Source organism: Pectinophora gossypiella, chromosome 17 (genome assembly GCF_024362695.1).
Source record: "Pectinophora gossypiella chromosome 17, ilPecGoss1.1, whole genome shotgun sequence".
Taxonomy (NCBI): Eukaryota; Metazoa; Arthropoda; class Insecta; order Lepidoptera; family Gelechiidae; genus Pectinophora; species Pectinophora gossypiella.
In genome coordinates, this window is record NC_065420.1 from 4,061,394 (window position 1) to 4,083,213 (window position 21,820).

Consider the following 21,820-nt stretch of genomic DNA (forward strand, 5'->3'; position numbering starts at 1 on the left):
AGCCATTTTTTAAAAATTATTGTTTTAAACCTACTTTTTTATGTACTCAGTACGTATTTATGGTAGGGCGGTGTACATAATAACATCTTACTTTTACATAGATGATTTTAATACATAAAAAATATAAAAAAAATATCTAAGTACTTATCTACATAAAAATACATACAATAAAAACTCGGTAAAAATGGGTTACTAATTTTGAGTCTTCTCCTATCATGTGGATTAAGAGGTCGATTACCAACCTCTGCAACCCTGGTGTCAGGGTTGTTATTGAGCCGCCAAAGGCCCCTGACATGGCTCATGTAACAACCACGTACTTACATCAGTGTAACCGGGACCAACGGCTTAACGTGCCTTCCGAAGCACAAATCATCTTACTTTCGGACAATTAGGTGATCATCCTGTAATGTCCTAACCAAACTAGGGATCACAAGGTGATTTTTGTAATATTTCCCGGTCAGGATTCGAACCCGGGACTTCTGCAAATAAAATTATTCTATTCTATTCTGGATTGTGAGCCCAACGCTCAACCACTGGACCAAGGAGATCGTTAACTAATTACTTATAAATAATGCAACTAATTACTTATGTAATAAATCGTACTGCTGTAAACGGCGCGATTGTTAATATAATATCGCCAAAATATAATAACGTTCAACCACTGTATAATTTTGAGTAATAAATATAATTATAAAGTACCTAGCATCACTAAGAACTTTTCCCATGAACTTCTGCAATCGTAAACTCTAGGAAACAACATAACTTCTATCATTTAATGCGATCACCAACACCACTACAGATTCCGATAAAATGGTTTGCTTCCTCTAACCATAGAATAAGGAACTCTAACTACAACTTAGAACTATCATTTTTTATGGAAATGTTCGAGGAACCCTTAATCTAATGTCGTCAGCTTTATAGCCATATGGCGATAAAATCTAAACGATATAACCAGCGGAGGCATAGATTAACGGTAGGCGACATTATGACCGCAAGTTTACCGGGAAGTAAGTTGTAATCTTAAATGAAGTATTAATTACAGAATTACAGAGCAATTGCAAACGGAATGACAAATGGATTACATATTACACACATAAGTGATCCTTATGTCATATGTGATGGGTCGATAGACATGACATAATGATCAATCGTAATATCAATTAAAACGTTTAGTTAATCGTGTCTGATTTTAATTTTATTCTTCTTCTTTTTCTATCGTGTGTCAGTATCTGGTGCCAGGGTTACTATTGGGCCGCCATAGGCCCCTGACATGGCTCATGTAAAGACTACTTACTTACATCAGTAAGTACTAACCGGGACCGACGGCTTAACGTGCCTTCCGAAGCATGGATCATCTTACTTTTTGGACAATCAGGTGATCAGCCTGTAATGTCCTAATCAAACTAAGGATCACAAAGTGATTTTTGTGATTTGTCCCCACCGGGATTTGAACCCGGGACCTCCGGATCGTGAGCTAAACGCTCAACCACTGGACCACGGAGGCCGTTCGATTGGTAGCTGGGGTGGTTAAAAAGGACACATAGAGGCAATGAGGGACTACTTTATTGGGGGACTACGGAATACGTTCCTCAAAACCAATATAGATGGCGCTGTAAATATTGTCCTTCGTTTAACCTTCTAATTTCATGGACAACAGATATATGCATATTTTATCTTTGTACAACAATGACTAACGGTCTCCGTGGTCCAGTGGTTGAGCGTTGTGCTCACGATCCGGAGGTCCCGGGTTCGAATCCCGGTGGGGACAAATCACAAAAATCACTTTGTGATCCTTAGTTTGATTGTCCAAAAAGTAAGATGATCCGTGCTTCGGAAGGCACGTTAAGCCGTTGGTCCCGGTTACTACTTACTGATGTAAGTACGTAGTCGTCACATGAGTCATGTCAGGGGCCTATGGCGGCTCAATAATAACCCTGACACCGGGGTTGATGCGGTTGGTAATCCACCTCACAACCCACACGATAGAAGAAGAAGATCTTTGTACATACATACATACATACATAAACTCACGCCCGTAATCCCTAATGGGGTGGGCAGAGCCACAAGTAATCAAAGACAACTTGCAGCCACTGTTGATACGATGTTGTAAGCTGGATATGATGTACCTTATGGTGATAAGGGATCAGCCTATCGCCCATAACATTAGGCCATCATGTTAGAGTACACAATCCCTCTGTCGGTTTTTACGACATGCCCGGGAAGACAAGCAGCTGAACGTTTTCTATTTGCTCCCAGAACAGCATAGAAGCAGCATAGAAGATTTTATCTTTGTTTTTGGGTATAAATGATGACCCTTTTTATTACATCCAGGTACAATTACATCTTCCACCCATTATTAATCTGATAAAAATAAATAGAAACAATATAGATAGCAACATGTCAGTAATACAAATATCAAGAAACAATTATTTTTATATATGCTTCTGGCATTGTATTTTTGAACAACTATGTAAGTACCCGACTAATGAGAAAATAGGTAATTATCACGTTAAAACTCGACAGCGACATCTATATTAATTTTGGGGAACGTAGACTGGAAAATCCCTCATTCACCTATAAAGTAATATTACTATTTGACATTGCGCACTTACTTTTACGTGCGCAAATGTCAAATTACAATATTGGTGTTTAGATGAATTGTTTTATTGAGGCCTTTTTAAACCTCCGCATGTACGCTCGTTTAGAATGCGCACTGGGCTTGCAGTAGGTACTGCAAAAAAAAAACAGACACGAACATAAAATGATTTACATCTTGATGTCTTTAATAAGTTAAATTAAGCCGTACAGTCATGAGTAATATAATGTACCCACTTTAGGACCCCGCCGCACTAACATATTTGACATTTAGTGAGACTTACAGTTCAATTTGTCAAAAAAGTTAATGTGACATGTTACCAAAGTGTATACATATTATTGCTCGTGACCGTACTTAGTTTGCTTTATATCTTTAAACTATTTTAACGATAATTTTCTGGTTTATAAATAAAATAACAATTTTGGACAGACTTTCGTATAGGTACATTTTTTTTACGTGACTTATTATTACAAGTTTGCCTCTGACGGCATTAACTACTTGACCGGACAAATGGGGAGCGCTAAGGGCTCTCACCCAAGTATACATGAGCCGTGACTTTGTTTGTGCTATGTTTTCTACGTTAATTTCTTGTAACAGTCCTACTTACGGAGAAAATCCTAGCTATTATCTTACTTCCAGCGCCAAACCAGACTAGGCAGTAGGCATACATTATTGCATACATTTTGCTTTCTAATTGTAGCCTAAGGAGCATACTAGTTTTCTCGGACCTTTTTCCGGATGCATGTCGCCACATTCTTTGCTTTCCGAGACTTTATTTTGAAAGACATTGTAGGCATAGAGATCAAATTCCACAGAGTAGGGAATTTTTCTAATGTTTTCTACTTTGTATGGACCCGTTCACACAGAAATCCGGTTTTTGTAGCTCCTGGTACCGCCTAGCTTAAGGCTTTATTACACTATCCAATCCATTGGGCCCGACGCGTCGTAATGCGCGCGGGTAATGTATTAAGGCCTTTACTTAATAGCTTTGTTACGAAAACTACGGCATCCTTGCACCATAAAATACACACACAAAGGTAAATAATTAAATTGTCGATAAGCTTCATACAAAAGACATCAACGCGTTCGACTCAACGGAGCAAAAATTCTCATTTCCATGAAATCATCTCAACTTCTTACAACGAAAGAAATATTCCAACTTTTTTAAACCAGTGATAAACAATGATCACTGCTTAGAGAAAATTCAATTTAACACGGTGGCCGCGCACGTATCGTGTACATCTAACAAGCGATATATATTGCTCTATGTAGTTCTACGATGTTAATCTACGTAAACACTCCTTTTTCGGCCGCTAATTAACTTTCTCTAAGGAAAAGTGTAGGGTTCCATACGTTGGCAGTTTATTCTTAATGGTTCACTTATTAGTACTCTGTTACGCAACCGGTAGTACTTAAAATTACTGTCGCATTTGCTGCGTGCGGCACTGAAAAGGAATTTTAATACTTTATGTTTCCGCTAACGTGTTGTCGAAGTAATGCTTCCAAAATTACCGTTCTGTCATGTAAGTAAGTAGAAATCATTTCCCTAAGTGCTATAAATAATGGAATAGATTCCCTCGGAATTGCTCTGGTGCTAGTTAGAGAACTAATAAAAAAATACTAATAAGTACTCCTTTAGAGACGTCAACGAGGCTAGCTGTTAGTCATTATTTAGGTACTCATAATATGCATGTCGTAAAATTTGACAGGGATATTTTCAAATGATGGAATAATCTATATGGCCTTACGCGATCCTCACACGATAGCGCGCACCGACGCGATTCGCGGTGAAGCGGTAGCCAAGGTCGGATTCATCATCACTAATTAAGAGCCACGCTCTTGTCTCCATGCTACTTTTTAGGGAAAACTAGGACACTGGTAACCTGAAACCTGACAGAGGAAAGCAGTAACTGTCAGTATATTCGAACATTAGAAAAATCCTGTAAACATATTTATGTACGTACCTAATGCTTTTATTATAAACTTACGCGTAAACGTAATTTGTAACTAAATACCTTCATCAACATCGTAGTGATAAGTCACTTACGAGCGATAAAATAATAATCTCCACTTGTATCGCCATCAATCAAGTCAATCAAGCTGCAGGCTTCACTAGATTTCTATTTCTCAAACCGTAAATTGAACAAACTTTTACTAAGGCAGCCTTCTTCGATAGAATCGTCACTTTCAACCGGGTGTCACTGCTATTGCTAAGCGTTAAGTCTTTTAAAGAAGCTTAATTTTAATACGGTTTAATGAAATTAAGTTAGTTCCGGTTGAATTTGCCAGTTTCCATTCGATCGTTCGAATGCACAAATGATTAAGAAAAAATACCTTTCATTCTTGAGATTCATGCACACAGAACGAGGAAAACGGGACAATGATTTTGTATGCTATATTAAATAAATAAAGAAGACAAAAAAGAAGCGAAAGTGTGGTTAGTGGGCTTCCGTGATCTACTGCCTACCCCAACGTCATAGGCGTCATTTAATATGTGTATGAAACAAAAATCCCGCGGTTTGCTTGTCCCGCTTTCTCAGCCCTGTGTGTCGTAACCATTGTCGTCATTGACTCACGCAATATTCTAAATGCCTAGATAAAACTTTCTGAGAAGAAATTTAACCAAGTAACCCGTTGTGGTCTGTAAAACCACTATCTCAACAGCTCAGTTATACTTTCATAACATCACAATGAGCTATTTCATCTGACTGGAGAATAAGCTCAGGCCGACTGTAACCAACAACAATAAAATTCGTATTTTGTTGAAAGGAATTTTATGAAGAAACTACCTTTTACTGTTGTTGTAGGTTATGTAAAAGACGTCACAAAACCAACACAAGTACCCATCTCTATACACTTATTTAACAATTAAAATGATTGCATTTAAATACAAGGTGTTAGTGGCATCGTAACGAAAACTTTGAGTGATGATTCAGACCAAAATACCGAGTTGACATCAAACACTAAGGGTGGTATTAATAAACTAATCTCAGCTTTGAAACTGCCCTTAAGATCATGTCAATGTGACAGTTCTTATATAAAAACAGGGACTTGAGAATCATCTTGAGGGCAGTCTCAGCTGAGATTAGTTTATTAATGGTGCTAATTCCTGTAAATACCATCTAATTTTATTTTAAGTTATATCTGTCATTTTCTTATCCGCCGAAAAGGAAAGGGACGGGTAATCGACAAGCATAAAATTTATGGAACACACGTCAATTTTAAGCACAAATCTAAACCAACCGTCTAAAAATTTTACGTCAGTCAATAACCCGACACATTAATTTACTCATTCTTCCTAAAATTAAGAGCTGTGAATCATCCGTCCCTTTCCTTTTCGACGGATATGAAAATGACGGATATAACTTAAAATAAAATTAGGCGGTGTCTCCAGGAATCGGGGCCAATACCACCCTAAAAAACATTAAAATTGACTTGAATTTTCTGATGTTTCTTGATGTCAACTCAGAATCATCGTCTGACTCCTCGCCCTAGTCTCGTATTCGTTACGATGTCACTAACACCCATACGTACTTGTATGGAGTGATAGTTACGACGTAACGAATACTGAGGGGGTGGATTCAGCTCATTATTCTGAGTTAATATCAAGTGTTAAGTATTATTCGTTACGATGTCAATAACACCGTGTATCAAAAAATTCGAAAAAAGAAAACATTCAATCTCTGGAATACAAATCAAACTCACTTCAAACTTTACCATTACTATTATCATAAACCACATAAAACAATTGTATGGTTACGAAACAGCCAGTAACCGCCGCCATAGGCTCACGTAGCCGAAACCTAATCAAAACAGAAGAAAGTGGTGATCGTCACCCGACCAAGCAGCTCACGTCTGATGAAAGTGAACACTTGGTCGGCATAAGGGAAGGTCACGGGCGTTGAATGGTAATGAAGCTTTGCCGCGAATTGCTTACCAATGAGCATAGAGACCGCGTGGTCACCAAAGTCCACATCGTTTGGCTCAAAATTTTAATCGTTTGTTTTCGACGAGTAAACATCGCGTTACTGTGACTTATGAAGAAATAAGAAGCTTGCAATGATAAGAAAGAAAATGCAACAAAATTTTTGGCATCTAAAAAATATGGTTTTCAAGAAGGCACTGCGGGTATAATCGATGTGGTTTTAATCATGGTATAAGAAGACCAGGTATGCTCAATCCTATGACAAGCTGCCATTGCTGGCCCTTGATGACGTAAGTGTTACCATTCAATTGGTATCTCCAACATTCCAAGGATGTAAATTCTATTATTGAAAATTAAGAGAATTACTGACTAATGTATTTAATTACTATTACTTGTCACATATACAAAAAATATTAAAACTGTAATTAAATCGTTTACTAAAAGTATTGCCAAGTAAATTAAAAACATTGGACGTGGGTAATTTATTTTTTACGAAATGGCAACACAGTGTCGGATGACGTCAGCTGAGCTAACCTTGAAATACTAGCTGTCACTTTTGAGCATACCTGGGGCTTGTTTCATAAAACTTACAATTGTAAATTACAATGACAATTTGATGTACATTGCGGAGTTTGTGATCACAAATATTTTGCAGTTTCATATTAGCTACGTAATGAACACCAAATTATCGTTGTCTTCTTATGCCATGGTTGTAATATGTTATTAAACCACTTGACCGTTATTAGAAGCTTATTATATTGAGATAGGCTGCCCTATTTCCCGTGGTATGTTCCTTCCTTTTCTACCCTATATGTCCGTCTTTGTCGCACACCTAACGTCACCAGGCGTGGAGGTGGCAGGGTTTTTTCAAATCCTGATCGCCCTTCGCTCGTCATTGGCGTCAAGTTTCCCGTCGAGTCAACTTGTGTTCTAAAATTATTTTCAAGTATTGGTATATATACCGATATACTAGTCTAATTTGAATTTACTTAACGATTATAAGTCTAGTTGCTAAAATAGTTCGTGATATCAACATGTAAGTACCTAGTAATAAAAATTTTTTCTTTAATAGTTAACGGTATTACCGTTCGATTTCATTGTATTTTAATGAGTTCCTTTCCTTTTTGAAAATAAGTAAAACATTTCTGAGTTTAATATAAACAGTGTTTTTGAATAAAATTTATATTCTACCCTCTTTATTTTATCAACATTATTGTGTGTAGAAAATTTTCAAGTTTTTTATTTAATGGCGGCTTTTTAAATAGCTAATCCGATGGAGACGGAAGCTGCGAGATCGGGCCAAGACCCCGCTCCCATAGCCGGGTGTTCAGCTACAACTCGACGATCGCGCTCACGTCGTCGTAGATTACGCTCGAGTTCGACGAGTTCATCAAGTAGTTCGTCCAGTAGTTCAGAATCTTCTAGCTCTGATGAATCGTCACGGAAATCCAAGAAAAAGAAAAAATCTACCCGCCGCCATCGTGGTCATAAAAAAACAAAAACGTGAGTTAAAATATTTGACTAAAGAAGTAGATGAATTGAGGAAGAAGTTAAGTTATTTTGATGATCAGTGCCGGGATAACGATAATGTTTCTTTTATTTCCGACGTAAGTCGTGACCTTTATGCCGATTGTAATGCATCAGTGGCGGTGAATGATTTATGTTCACAACATGTTGTAGATGAAAACGTTGCCGATTTGAATTTCAATTTTGATTTTGAAACTAAAATTAAAGAACCATCTATACCGACAACTCCAGATGGCTTTCTAAAATCTCTAATCGACTTACAACGTTTTGACAAAGACACGTGGTGTGAAGTGAGGTACTCCGATACTCAGAAACTTTACAATCATGCTCCGGGATTTACAGAACTCGAAATAAACGAAGAGGTAAAGGCGTACGACACCTCACGCCACTTAACTCACTCTGACAAATCCTACGCAGCTTTTACTTTTTGTATACTAAAACAAAAGGAATCTTTTATAAATGGTGTACGAAATTTAATGTCATGGTCTAAGTCATCGGAGGCTTCTCTGAATGTACTAGGTGAGAAAATTGAGGAAATCTTCTTAAAAGGAGATTTTCATAAAACATCGTCTGATCTTTTGCAATTAGCTTGTGGTCATCGAGCTGAATCTATTGAGTTGCGGCGAGATGTGATACTAAAATGCGTTAGAGATCCATTAGTCCGCAGTGCTTTAAACAGGGTACCTCCATCGAGCACACACATTTTTAATTCTGAGAAATTTACGGCAGTACTTGAAAAAGGAGGTGGAGTACGAAAAACCTTCTGGCCTGTGAAAAAAGCTAGTAGTGGTAATGCTTCGGGAGCAAAACCAGCTAGCACTACAAGGAATCCCTCGGGGGGATACCATTCCTACAATAATGTACCATCGCGTGGTGCAACTAATCATTATTGTGAGCTTGCGTCTAGCACTCACATGAATTGCCCAAATAACCCACCCTCGCGGGGTGGGCATCATACTCAATGCCTTTCACAAGGGCATCTTTATCATCAGGGCATACATGAACACCGTGGCTACGGTTCAGGCAATAGAGGCTCCTTTCGATCTCGTGGATCTAGAGGCAGAAACGGGTCACAACGTGGCCAAAAACGATCATATTCCCCTGTCAATAGAGGCGGTAAAAGACAAAAACAATGACTCGCGTTGTTTTCTAGCGGGGCGATTAGCACAATACCACAGCCAGTGGCAGCAGATGGGAGCTCCGGACTTTGTTCTAAAAATATTAAAAGGATATCGCATTCCCTTTCGGCAAAAGCCGCCGCTTCGCATGCCCGACTTACACACCGATCGACATCGAACGCTCGAGTCGAAGGAAATGTCAGCGGTCATTCAAAAAATGAAAGCTCAAGGCGTCCTGTCAGCAGCGCCACACACACCAAGCTTCATTTCCTCCCTGTTCTTAGTGCCAAAGAGCGACGGATCAGCACGTCCCATTTTCAATCTCCGGCCACTAAATCGGTATGTGCTAACCGAACGTTTTCGACTCATAAACATAAACCGAATACCGGATTTTCTTCAACCGTACGATTGGATGTGCAAAGTGGACCTATCCCAAGCATATTTCCACCTACCTGTAGCGATACCCCACAGACGATTCCTACGAATAATTTACAGAGAAGAAATATTGGAAATGACTTGCCTGCCTTTCGGACTGAGCACGGCACCCAAAGTCTTTGCTTGTCTCACAAATTGGATTGCTCAATTTCTGCGCAACAAGTCTGTTCGCATCGTGGTGTATTTGGACGATTTTTTAGTCGTACACCAAAATCCAAACATACTTCGCGAGCATGTGGCCATGTTAACCAATACGTTAGAAGTACTGGGATTTCTAATAAATTACGAGAAATCGTTGTTAGTCCCGCAAAAATGCATAACGTACCTTGGTGTACAGTGGGATCCCTGGGCAAACCAAAAAAGTCTTCCTGCAGAGAAAACCAATGCAGTTGTCAGAAAGATCAACCACATTGTAAAAACCAGCAAGGTTTTTCTGAAAGAACTCCAGAGTATGATCGGACTACTCAATTTTGCCAGTTTTGTAGTGCCACGAGGCAGACTAAATCATCGTGCAATGCTCAACTTTCTGAACACACTACCCAAGGGCATAGTGTCTGTACGATATGTATTGCCGTGGGCGGTAACAAGAGAACTGATTTGGTGGTCTCAGCATTGCCATCTAACGACTCCTATTCATGTGCCACCTCCGACACAATACCTGACCACAGATGCGTCAGATGTAGCTTGGGGTGCGCAGCTGAACAATATCTCGCTGAGCGGCACATGGACGGTGAGCGAACAAGACCTCCACTGCAACCAGAAGGAGTTGCTTGCAATATTAAAAGTGTTAGAACGTTGTGCCAAAGACATAAGACAGGAATGCCTGCTAGTTCAATCGGACAGCAAGACAGCCGTTGCTTATCTACGCAACGAGGGTGGAACTCGGTCTCGGCCTTTAATGCGTCTCACCTATCGAATTCTTCAAATTCTAGACGAGAACCAGATTCACTTAAGAATATATTATGTTCCCGGGAAGTACAACCAACACGCGGACCACTTGTCTCGCCACAGGTTACCTCCAGAGTGGCATCTATTACCTACCTGCACAGAGATGATATTTTTAAAATGGGGCATCCCTGTGATAGACCTATTTGCGTCCGAAAGAGCCCACGTGGTGGCGAATTACGCAACGCTAGATCTCCGCGATCGCGAGGCGATGCTACACGATGCCTTCAGCGTGACCTGGAATTATCCAGTGGCTTGGATATTTCCCCCACCGTTTCTAATACCCCGTGTGCTAACACATCTGAACAGAGCCACGGGAATTTATTTAATAGTGACACCTCGCTGGGAGAAGGTCTATTGGAGAGCGGACCTCAAATCTCGAGCCCTCGCTCCTCCATTCACGTTAACGAACTTGAAGCGGTTCCTGATAGACGTGACGACGGGCCTGCCTCCCCCACAGGTCCAGCAGATGACACTAGAGATTTGGAAATGTGGGGGTGGTCCAATAAGTTGACCAAGTGGAGCCCCGATCAAATCTCTTTATTAAAATCTTCATGGCGCTCATCCACTTTGCGTACATATAAAGTAGCGTGGAATCGTTGGTTGCTTTGGGCACGTAAAAATAATGTTAGCCAGTCACATCCACATGGCTCTGATTTGGCTCAATTTTTAGCTGATTTGCATTTAAAATTCAAATTGTCGTACAACACTATTCTCTTGCACAAATCTGTGGTTTGTACCCTAGCCAATACAGATAACTCCGAACATCTCCGTGACAATACTCTAGTGAAACATGTTTTAAAGTCAATAATATTGAAGAATCCTAAACCCTCGAAGCCTCCTGTTTGGGACGTTAATGTTTTCGCATCTTTTCTTACTGGTTACGGCATAAATGAAAATGTTTTCCATACTGTGCGGCACACCGCAGCCTTATTAGTGTTATGTTCGGGGCGCAGAATACATGACCTAACGTTGCTAAACGTAGATAATAATCACTGCATTATCAATGACGATTATATCATTTTATGGCCATTATTTGGGTCAAAAACAGATTGCAGTACTTATAGACAGTCGGGGTGGAAATTATTACGCAATAACCAGAATAAGAATCTCGATCCCACATTCTGGATAAAACGTACTATTTCCTTATTAAATGAAAGGCGTGTTCAGTGCGGTTGCTCAAATTTGTTTATTACTTTACGAGGCTCGCCGGCGGCAGCTTCGAGGACAGTAATAGCGGGATGGATAAAGTCTCTCATGAAGGAGGCCGGGATCTCTGCTACACCTGGTAGTGTGAGATCAGCTGTTGCTTCCCGAAACTGGGTCGACAATTTTCCTCTTGACGACATTTTAGCCAGAGGAAACTGGAAATCAGTTAATACTTTCAAAAAATTTTATCGGCGTGAAGTTATGTCATCGAATAATAATTCTTCGATTACTGCATTTTTTCAATCTGTATGAGGTAGTAATTTTATAAGAGGAAGTAATTTTATGTTAAGATTGTTTGAAAAGAAACTTATTTTTTGTTATTTTATTGCTGTCTGTGAATTATATTATAGCGATTAATAAAAATTGTTCATTTATGTACTTATTTATTACATGATTATAAGCATTTTTCTCGCACACCTGTATTTACTTTTATGACCACAACACCTTAACTCTCTTTATCATATTTTATATTAATAAAAATCTCATTGGCACCTTTCACCAGGCGATAACAAACAGGTCTCAATATAATAAGCTTCTAATAACGGTCAAGTGGTTTAATAGACGCGTTTTACCTGAAATAAAACGCATATTAAACTACTTACCTTATTAGAAGCTTAGTTTTTATTTCTGCCTGGTACTCGACGCAATGACGAGCGAAGGGCGATCAGGATTTGAAAAAACCCTGCCACCTCCACGCCTGGTGACGTTAGGTGTGCGACAAAGACGGACATATAGGGTAGAAAAGGAAGGAACATACCACGGGAAATAGGGCAGCCTATCTCAATATAATAAGCTTCTAATAAGGTAAGTAGTTTAATATGCGTTTTATTTCAGGTAAAACGCGTCTATTTGGCCTGAAGTGTTGTTCCACTTCTACTAAAAGGCGGCCATCCAATTCGTAAATAGTTACTTAGTTAAATATTTCCATAACTTACACTTACCAACAGGGAAAGACTAGAGAAATAGATATGCCGGACAAAACGTTACAAGAGGATAATCTCACGGAATAAGGAACTAAGAAAATCCGATGACAATTGCATTTCCATACGCAATATCACATCCATACAATAACTTTTACTTGCACACTACAAAGGCCAATTTAGCTCAATAGACGGTTCTCACACTGAAGAATCGACATCGTTTTTATTGCTAATCGAAAGTGAGTGATTTTGCACCGTAACGACAAAGAACCGTAGTAGGAGCAACGACCTTTATATAATATAATTACATTGCAAAAAGTCAAGTCATTAATACTTTTACAAGTTCAATGTGAGGTGAGGTAAGATGATTTTTTGTTAGCCGTTGCAGAAAGTTTGTTCATGTGCACATGTGCTACTTTTGAAATATACTATTTTATGCCAGACGATACGAACGGACATCGTTAAAAATTTGTACTTAATAAATAACATAACTTCGAACTCTAACTCGAAACTCGAAAACTATATAAATAAATATAGGTTAATTTTATCAGATTGAAGAACATTTCAGTCTACGTCCCTTGAATTTGTATCCGACTTATTGCTCGGGGGCTCGTGACAGTAGGTATTAAAACGAAATAATAAGAGAAAAGCCAAAATATAAGTAAAATTTATTTATTCGTAGTATAAAAATCTATATAAAAATATAGTAACAGCAAGGGAGCACCGCAGAATGACAACAGAAGACATAAACTTATCAAAATTAAAACAAAAATGTCATTCCATGACAGGCCGGACACGGAAACTAAAGAGTCCACAATATTATTATTGCGAAAATAAATATCAAAACATAAAACTTGCGGGTCTGTCCATGAACCAGCATAAAATATGATTCAGTGGGTGAGTCGCAGGAAGTAGGGCGTTAAACTCTCTACCAAGTTATTAACTTCGCACTAGAGTTGATACCAATGCAGATTCGGATGCCAGCTGTAATAAGTATGAGGGACTTTCCAGGCTACGTTCACCAAAAAATAATATAGATGGCGCTGCATAATGTCGTCTTCGTTTAACCTTTTAATTTCATGCATAACAGATATACGCAGTTTGTTTTAATGATCTTTTTATTACTCCTAGGCACAATACGTCTTCCACCCATTATTGGGTGAATTGCAAAAGCGAAAAAAAAACTTGTCTTGGCTGAGAACGGTAGTGCAAAGTTCTGCTAAATGATTTTGAATATTTTTTCTGGGTAAAGTAAGTAGTCCTCTACCTTGGCAAAAAAAATCATTCAGTTTCAGCAACTGTAACACGCTGAAAAAAATTTTTAAAGTGTCATTTTATCATTTCGGTAGCTTGTCCGTAACACATTATCGCTTATAAAATGTCTTGCTCTACAATTATTTTCTATTATTGGGATTTAAATTGATAGAATTTCGTTAAATTATTAAATAATCTAACAACAAAAACTATTTCTGTCTGTTTACCTTCCTTCTCATACATTTGACAGGCAGTTAAATTTTGTCCGAAAAAAAGTTATCATTTCAGAGGACAGTAAGTTTTGGTAGAATAACTCCGTCAACATTGCGTCTATGACACCTCCTTACCTGCCGACACCTCGCATTGGGTCGGCTCGACCGCTAGACGTGAACATACCCGTCACAGCGTGTAATGGTTTCCCGCCAAAAAAAGAAATTTATCATTTCGGTGATAGGGGGACAAAAAAAAATCAGTAAAAAATCATTTCGGTAGCCATTATAACTCGTGTTAGATTAGTTCAATTTATTTCATATTGATGTGTTAAATCGGCTGCAAGTACTGTTTTGTTTGAGAAGTGTCGGTTTTTCGATAGTTATTTAAATTCACAGTTTATACAAAAATAGCCTGTTTTTTATCATCTCGGTGTTATCATTCCGGTGGATTCGGTGGACTGAAATGCCAATAACAGTCCATGGGAATGATAAGTAACACTGAAATGATAAAACCGTTAAGTTTTAGAGATCCGTGTGTTAAATTTTAGTTTCGAATTAGGTATTGTTTTAAGGGCCTTTTTAACAGTTCTGTGGAGATATTTTATTTTTCCTCGAGATGATCTCATGGTTTTCCAAAACCATTTTGGGTGATTGGAAAACGTCATATAACCTTCTATCAAACTCCTCTTTCTGCTTTTCTCGGTAACCTTGAATACCCAGACTTATCCATTCTTTAGATCTTGGTGGACACTGGCCTAGATAAAATAGTTTACACCAGTGTCTACCGATCGCACAGCGGTAACTCTGAGACAAGCAGGTTATTCACCTACCTCAGTAGGACAGTGGAGTTGGCACGGCGGAGGTATCTCTCAGCGCAACTTGTTCTTCTCCGGAACTCCAACACCCACCAGCAAGAGTGGTTGTTCCCATTCCAGAAGACCAACCATGCTGGCAAAGAGGCGCAAGCTTTTGCCATGTGTGGCAAAATCTCTCACATCTGGTGAATTGCGTTACAAAGATACCTGACGTTGCTAACTATAGCGCCAACTGCTTGGACCTTTTGCTGATAACTGATCCGGACCAATATCAATCTCTATCAGTGACTTCCCCCTTGGGAACGTCCGACCATTGTCTGGTGAGATATGTGTCTGTCTATTCCCCACCTGATTCTAGCCCCAGAGGATCGAGGCAAATATGGTGACACATGCTAGCAGATTGGGATGAGATGCGGCACTTCTTCGCATCCTATCCTTGGCGTGAGGTTTGCTTTTCTTCAGAAGACTCGACGAGCTGCGGAGATGCCATATTAGTTGTCAGGCAATGGAATACTCTATCCCATTTTCTGACATATCATCTGACGATAAGGCTCGCTCATGGTACATCGCGGAGTATGCTAGTGCAGAAGCTCTAATATGCCTCCTAACATGCGGGCTCTGAAAAATTCCCTGAATACCGCTGCAAAGTTTTGCAAGAAGACAATGCGCAGGGCACGTTTCGACAATATTGGCCAAATTGATGCCAAACTGACTGAGCTGGTAGTAAAACCTTTTAGCCGCTAGTCAAATCGGTCGAAGCAAACTTCTGCCGTATAAAAATGCTTCGCACTCTAGACGTGAATAAGGTCAGTAGTCCTGATGATAACCCAGCAATAGTACTGCGGAACTGTGCACCTGAATAGTCTCCTACTGACACCTGCTCTCTCTGGGTTCAGGACAATTCCCGAAACCATGGAACCTTGCCAATGTGCAGTGTATGCCCAAAAAAGGCACTCGTACTAACCCTGCTAACTACCGCCCCATCTCGGTACAACCGCCGCTAATCTTGAACACGCTTATGGAGTGAGGCAATCTAGAATCAAAGCGAGGATCTTGTTGTGTCCCTTGATATATTCAGGATCCCTTCTAGCCTATGTAATTGGATAGATAGGGATAGATTGATTCGGGTAGTAGTTGATGGGTGCTTGTCTGATCTACATGCTATTAATGCCGGACTCCCTCACGGATCTGTTCTCTCCGCCACGTTTTTTCTATCAATGATCTGCTGATTATGCCCGGTATCTTTAGGCATGCAGACGATATCACAGTAACGGAGAGATACATGTCCAATGCACGCGTAAGCACCAGAGATGATAGTGCCCTCAGAGAGGATCTTGTGAATCGTGTGAAACTGCCCCTTAAGTCCGTCTCAGACTGGGGTGACAACAAGTAGGTTGGACTCAACGCTTCCAGGCGACCCAGGCGTATCTGTTCACCGCAAAACGGAGTCCTTTCCTCCTGACTGGGACTTTCCGGAGTGAATTACCAACCATCTCGAGCTCTTGGGTATGGATATAACTTCCAACTCGTTATAATCTAGGAGACTTCAAGACTAGGGTGAATAGGCATTTGCTAGGTAAGTGTGATCCACCCTAGACCACATCGTCATTTACCATCAGGTGAAATTGTGGTCCTACGTGAACCTATATTATTAAAAAAAAATGTAGGTAAGTAATAAAGAAGCAATGACAATAGCCACAAAAAAGACATATTGACAATAAGCATCATCCCCCTAGCATTATCCCGATTTTTCACAGGGTCCGCTTACCTAACTTGAAGATTTGACAGGTCCAGTATTTTACAGAAGCGACTGCCTGTCTCACCTTCCAACCCACGAAGGGGAAACCAGCCCAATACACATTAGGTCACATACCTCCGAAAATGGAATTTTCGGGAATGTGGGTTTCCTCACGATGTTTTTCTTCACCGCTGAGCATGTGACAATCATTTCTGATCTAAACATGAATTTGAAAATAAATTCGACAATCACTGGTTTAGGCCTGTGCTGGATTCGAACCTGCGACCTCAAAGTGAGAGGCAAGCGTTCTACCAACTAGGCTACCACGGCTCCACATATTGACAACAACTAAATGCATTTTTTATTGCTCGATGAAAGAAACGAACAACAATCTATTACTATTAGTAGTATTAAACTATTTTTTATAAATCGATTTCCACCAACCCGCAGTGGAGCAACGTGATGGAGTATGCTACATAGCCTCCCCCCCCACCCTGGTTAATTGAGAGTAGGCCTGTGCCCAGCAGTGGGACGTATATAGGCTATTTATGTATAAATCGAACTTCACTTTGTACGGAACCCTACCTAAGCAGCACAATTTTTCTTGACTGTATCATTTCCGTGGGTTAATTTCATTTCAGTGGACTCATTATCATTTCAGTGTACATTTATATCATTTCGGTGTACATTTATATCATTTCAGTGGGTACTTATCATTTCAGTGGACTCATAAAAATTCAATTTTAAATATCTCAGTAAGTTTCGATCGTATTTGATGCCCACTCACGCACATAATTCAAAATAGGTTAAAGTTTTATTTGTCGTCAAATATGTGAAGAAAAGCATTAAAATAAAAAATCTCACCGAAATGATAAAAAAATGAGACTTGTTGAAATTCACCCTATTACGAGTATTCTACAATTATTCTGATCAAAATAAAGAGAAGCAATATAGGTACTTAGCAACATAATTCTCAAATCATCTACCTAGCATTATGCCGTTTTTCACCGGGTCCGCTTACCTAACCTAACGATTTGACAGGTCCGGGTTTTTACAGAAGCGACTGCCTGACCTTCCAACCCGCGAAGGGAAAACATCTCCCATACCTCCGAGTGCATTTCTCGGAAATATGGGTTTCCTCACGATGTTTTCCTTCGCCGCTGAGCACGTGATAATCATTTATGATCCAAACATGATTCGAAAACAAATTCGACAATCATTGGTTTAGGTCTGTGCTAGATTCAAAAGTTTCAAAACCTCAAAGTGGGAGGCAAGCGTTCTACCAACTGGGCTCAAGATAAAAATAGATACTAAAGTACTTATTAACATAAAAAAGTTTCGGATACCTACCAAGTAATCTTCGTTTGTTATACCATCTCTAGAACAGCGAAAAGTATTATCAACAAACTGCAATTGTACGCTAATATATTCGAAAGAATTCAATGTCACGGTGATTTTGGACGTAAATAGAAATTATACTTTTTCAATGACTTACGAGTTTGATGTATTAGAAAACACAAACGCACTTCTTGAGTGCGTAGCCGGATTATGTTCGCTACTATAAAAGAAACGCGTAATTTCCCTATCAAGGAAAGGAAGTTATGGAATATTAATAGATAATCTATACGTATACTTACTTACATAAACCCAAGCCCGTGGTCCCTTGGCGGTTGGTAGAGCCACAGGTATTATAAGATGACTCGCTGCAATTTTTAATCTTCGTGACTCGTATGGTGATCCCCTATTTTAGTTTTATTTGAATTTTAATTTGGTCGTATAACTCCATTATTAACATAACATAATCATCATCTCCCTAGGGTTATCCCATTTTTCACAAGGTCCGCTCATTAAACCTGAAGATTTGACGAGGTCCGGTTTCTTACAAATCGTGAAGCGCGGTTTTTAACATAACATAACAAATACTTTATTGCACACACAGGCATAAAAAGCATTTATGGAATTGATATTTTCTTTTTAAAAAATGTTTTGTGATTTAGTCTATGTTTAATTCAAGTTAAGTACTTAACTATTTTTATTTTTTCTATTTTGTTATTTTCTCTTGACCATGACTTTCTGGAGGTGGAGGCCTGGAGTCCTAAAACACAGGGTACCCTAGTTTAGGCTCCAGCCTCTACAAATATTGTATTTTTGTATGTATTTATGTAACCATGAGTCTTTGTAGAGGAAATAAAGATTTTACTTACTTACTTCCAGGCAACCTTTAAGTATAGAAGATATTGAATATTAATATAATATAGCGGGATAGTGCAGCATAGGAATACTTGTACACATAAAACTAAAATACAAAGATAGATACAATTACAAGTAAATAAACTACATAATAATAATACACATAAGTACATATTATCTTATATATACTATAGAAGAAAAGGATAAGATAAATTATACAAGTCTAAAGTCAGAAAATTCTTACGTTATGGATAATAAACGATTTACTTTTCTATTATACTTACGCACATCCCATTAAATAAATACAATACTATCAAGTAAGAGTTCGCTTGTTGATACAACGACCATTAAATACACCTTGTCTCGCGTGATCGTAATGACCGTATTACGTTGAAAGCATAATTTAATAAACAAAGGCGTATTTTACGCATAATATTCTAGAAAAAGAAGCAGTATGTACTTACCTACTTTCTAGTTGACAATTTGTTCAGATTATGAGTTGGACTACTGATAAAATATGTGTGAAAATAGGTAATTATCACGTTGGAGTTAGACAGGGACATCTATATTTTTTTCGGGGAACGCGGCTTGGAAAATCATTCATTGGTTTATAATATTTCTCAATTAGTCAATTTTCGGCCAACGGCCTCCGTGGTCCAGTGGTTGAGCGTTCGGCTCACGATCCAGAGGCCCCGGGTTCGAATCCCGGTGCGGACTAAACTAATCACTTTGTGATCCCTAGTTTGGTTAGGACATTGCAGGCTGATCACCTGATTGTCCAGAAGTAAGATGATCCGTTCTTCGGAAGGCACGTTAAGCCGTTGGTCCCGGTTACTACTCACTGATGTAAGTACGTAGTCGTTACTCGAGTCACGCCAGCAACCTTTGGCGGCTCAATAATAACCCTGACACCAGGCTTGATGAGGTTGGTCATCCACCTCACAACCCACACGATAGAAGAAGAGTCAATTTTGCAATTCGATAGTAGATCGAATATAACCATAGAGCAACACAGACCTCGCTTCACGTTTTGAATATAACGGGTACACTTCGATCGCCGTCAATTTTCGTAATTTTAAGAATGTCTTTATTGAAGCTAGCTTGGTACCTAACCTAACTATCCCAATAAGGATATAAACGCGAGCTTATGTCATGTTAATTTATTTCAACAAATAAACAAACTAAGAACATCTAAGGGCCTGTATGAAACGCACCGTGAAAAAATAGCCCTATTATTTCCAACTTCAAAGAACATAAAAAATACTATCTACCGGAACAGATTGCAGCAAATTTGTCGCAATGGTTTCCCATAAAATTAATACCTAGCCGAGTTTCTACTACGGACCAACGGTACACGAAAATCGAAAGTGAAATGTAAGAGTGCTAATTTTGAACGATTGTGTAGGGCTGCTGTGCGTCTAAAACGTTTTTTCGATTCTGCTCCGCACCACCCAAATCCCCTTGTAGTTGAGGCTTCCGAATACATCCCGCTTAGGGACGCGGACGGTACTGAAAAGTATCGGCGTCCGAAGGACGTAATATACGACCGAGGCAGCCAATCAGCTCGCGACACCAAACACTTTAGGACCCCGATACCGACCCCGCCGGCGTGGTCGACGATTTCCCTCATTCAGCGCTTATGGCTATCGACCCACTAGGGTCGATTAGTTCTTTCAAACATTTTTCCTTTCAGACAACGACCTGAGCCGAGGTTCGCGCCCAACTGGGCACCCTCAGGCCTGTTCTCTTAAACGTTGTACCGGGTGAGAGCCTTCAGCGCTCCCCATTTGTCCGGCCAAGTAGTTAATGCCATCTGCGGCAAATCTACAATAAGTCACGTCAAAAAAAAGCTGTGCATCTAGGTACTGCAGGACCTGTCGAGATTTATACAATTACCTTAGAGGTACACCGGCTTAGCGTTATCTATAACGGTAGGCGTACGTACCTAACCGGAAGATTTGACAGGTCCGGTTTATAACCCGCGAAGGGAAAACCAGCCCAATACGTTAGGTCCCATACCTCCGAATCGCATTTCTAGGGGATGTAGGGTTCCTCACGGAGTGTTTCTTTACCACTGAGCTCGTGATAATCATTTATGATTCAAATACGGTTGTTGGGGTCTGCGGTTGGTCGTATTCAAAGACTTAGTTGAAAGTTATAGCAAAAATATTTATTTTCTTGCACACGACATGTTACATCTTGATGGCGTTGAAGGAGGAAGAGAGAAAGCGATTTTAAAGTTGCCACAATAATAAAAAAATAATATTTTATTTTTGGTGTTGCCAGCAACGGTTTTCAACAATTTCGAAAATCATTGGTTTCGGCTCGTGCTGGATTCGAGTCTGCGACCTTACCGTGACAAATTTAAGTCTGAAACAGCCTTGCATGTAAATACATAAGTTCATAGACCCATGTCCGTAATGTGTAAGTATATCAATCTATAGGCAGTATCGAGATACCTAGTTGTCGTTGTAAACCACTTGTCTGAATGTGAAAATGAATTGACAAGTTATCAGGGCATGGAGGTTAAAAGGCCACATTGAATCAATTAATCTAAAAAAGCAATATTACTTTTAGCATTTGTTAACATTGCGCACCTAATATTACGTGCTTTGGTGTAATCTTTTTAGACCCCGCGTTCATGATGGCAGCCCTAATTTGGTATTGTATTGCAAATTATGTGTGCTTATCGTTTAGGAGCCCGAAGCGAGAAGTAAAGTTTGGCGAAATTGATGCCACGGTGTATTATAGAGTACTTACTATAAAGTTTTATGATTCCGATAGTTTGGAACTACTCAAGAAGCCTTCACGAATCTGCTGTGAAGCAGCTGTAGTAACTAGATTATATAGACATATGCTTTATAACCTGTTATTCATCTTTTATGATGTAAATATAGTAATTAACCTAAAATGGAAACCATGAGGAATCATGAACT

At 39.3% G+C, this 21,820-nt stretch overlaps 1 protein-coding gene across 1 annotated transcript; it reads left to right on the forward strand.

Moving 5' to 3' along the window:
* The first annotated feature begins 10,666 nt into the window (after positions 1 to 10,666).
* Positions 10,667 to 12,080, forward strand: LOC126374610 (uncharacterized). Its single transcript, XM_050021299.1, has one exon. It carries the CDS (start codon positions 10,667 to 10,669, stop codon positions 12,005 to 12,007), a length of 1,341 nt encoding a protein of 446 aa, XP_049877256.1. The 3' UTR covers positions 12,008 to 12,080.
* The last annotated feature ends 9,740 nt before the right edge of the window (positions 12,081 to 21,820 follow it).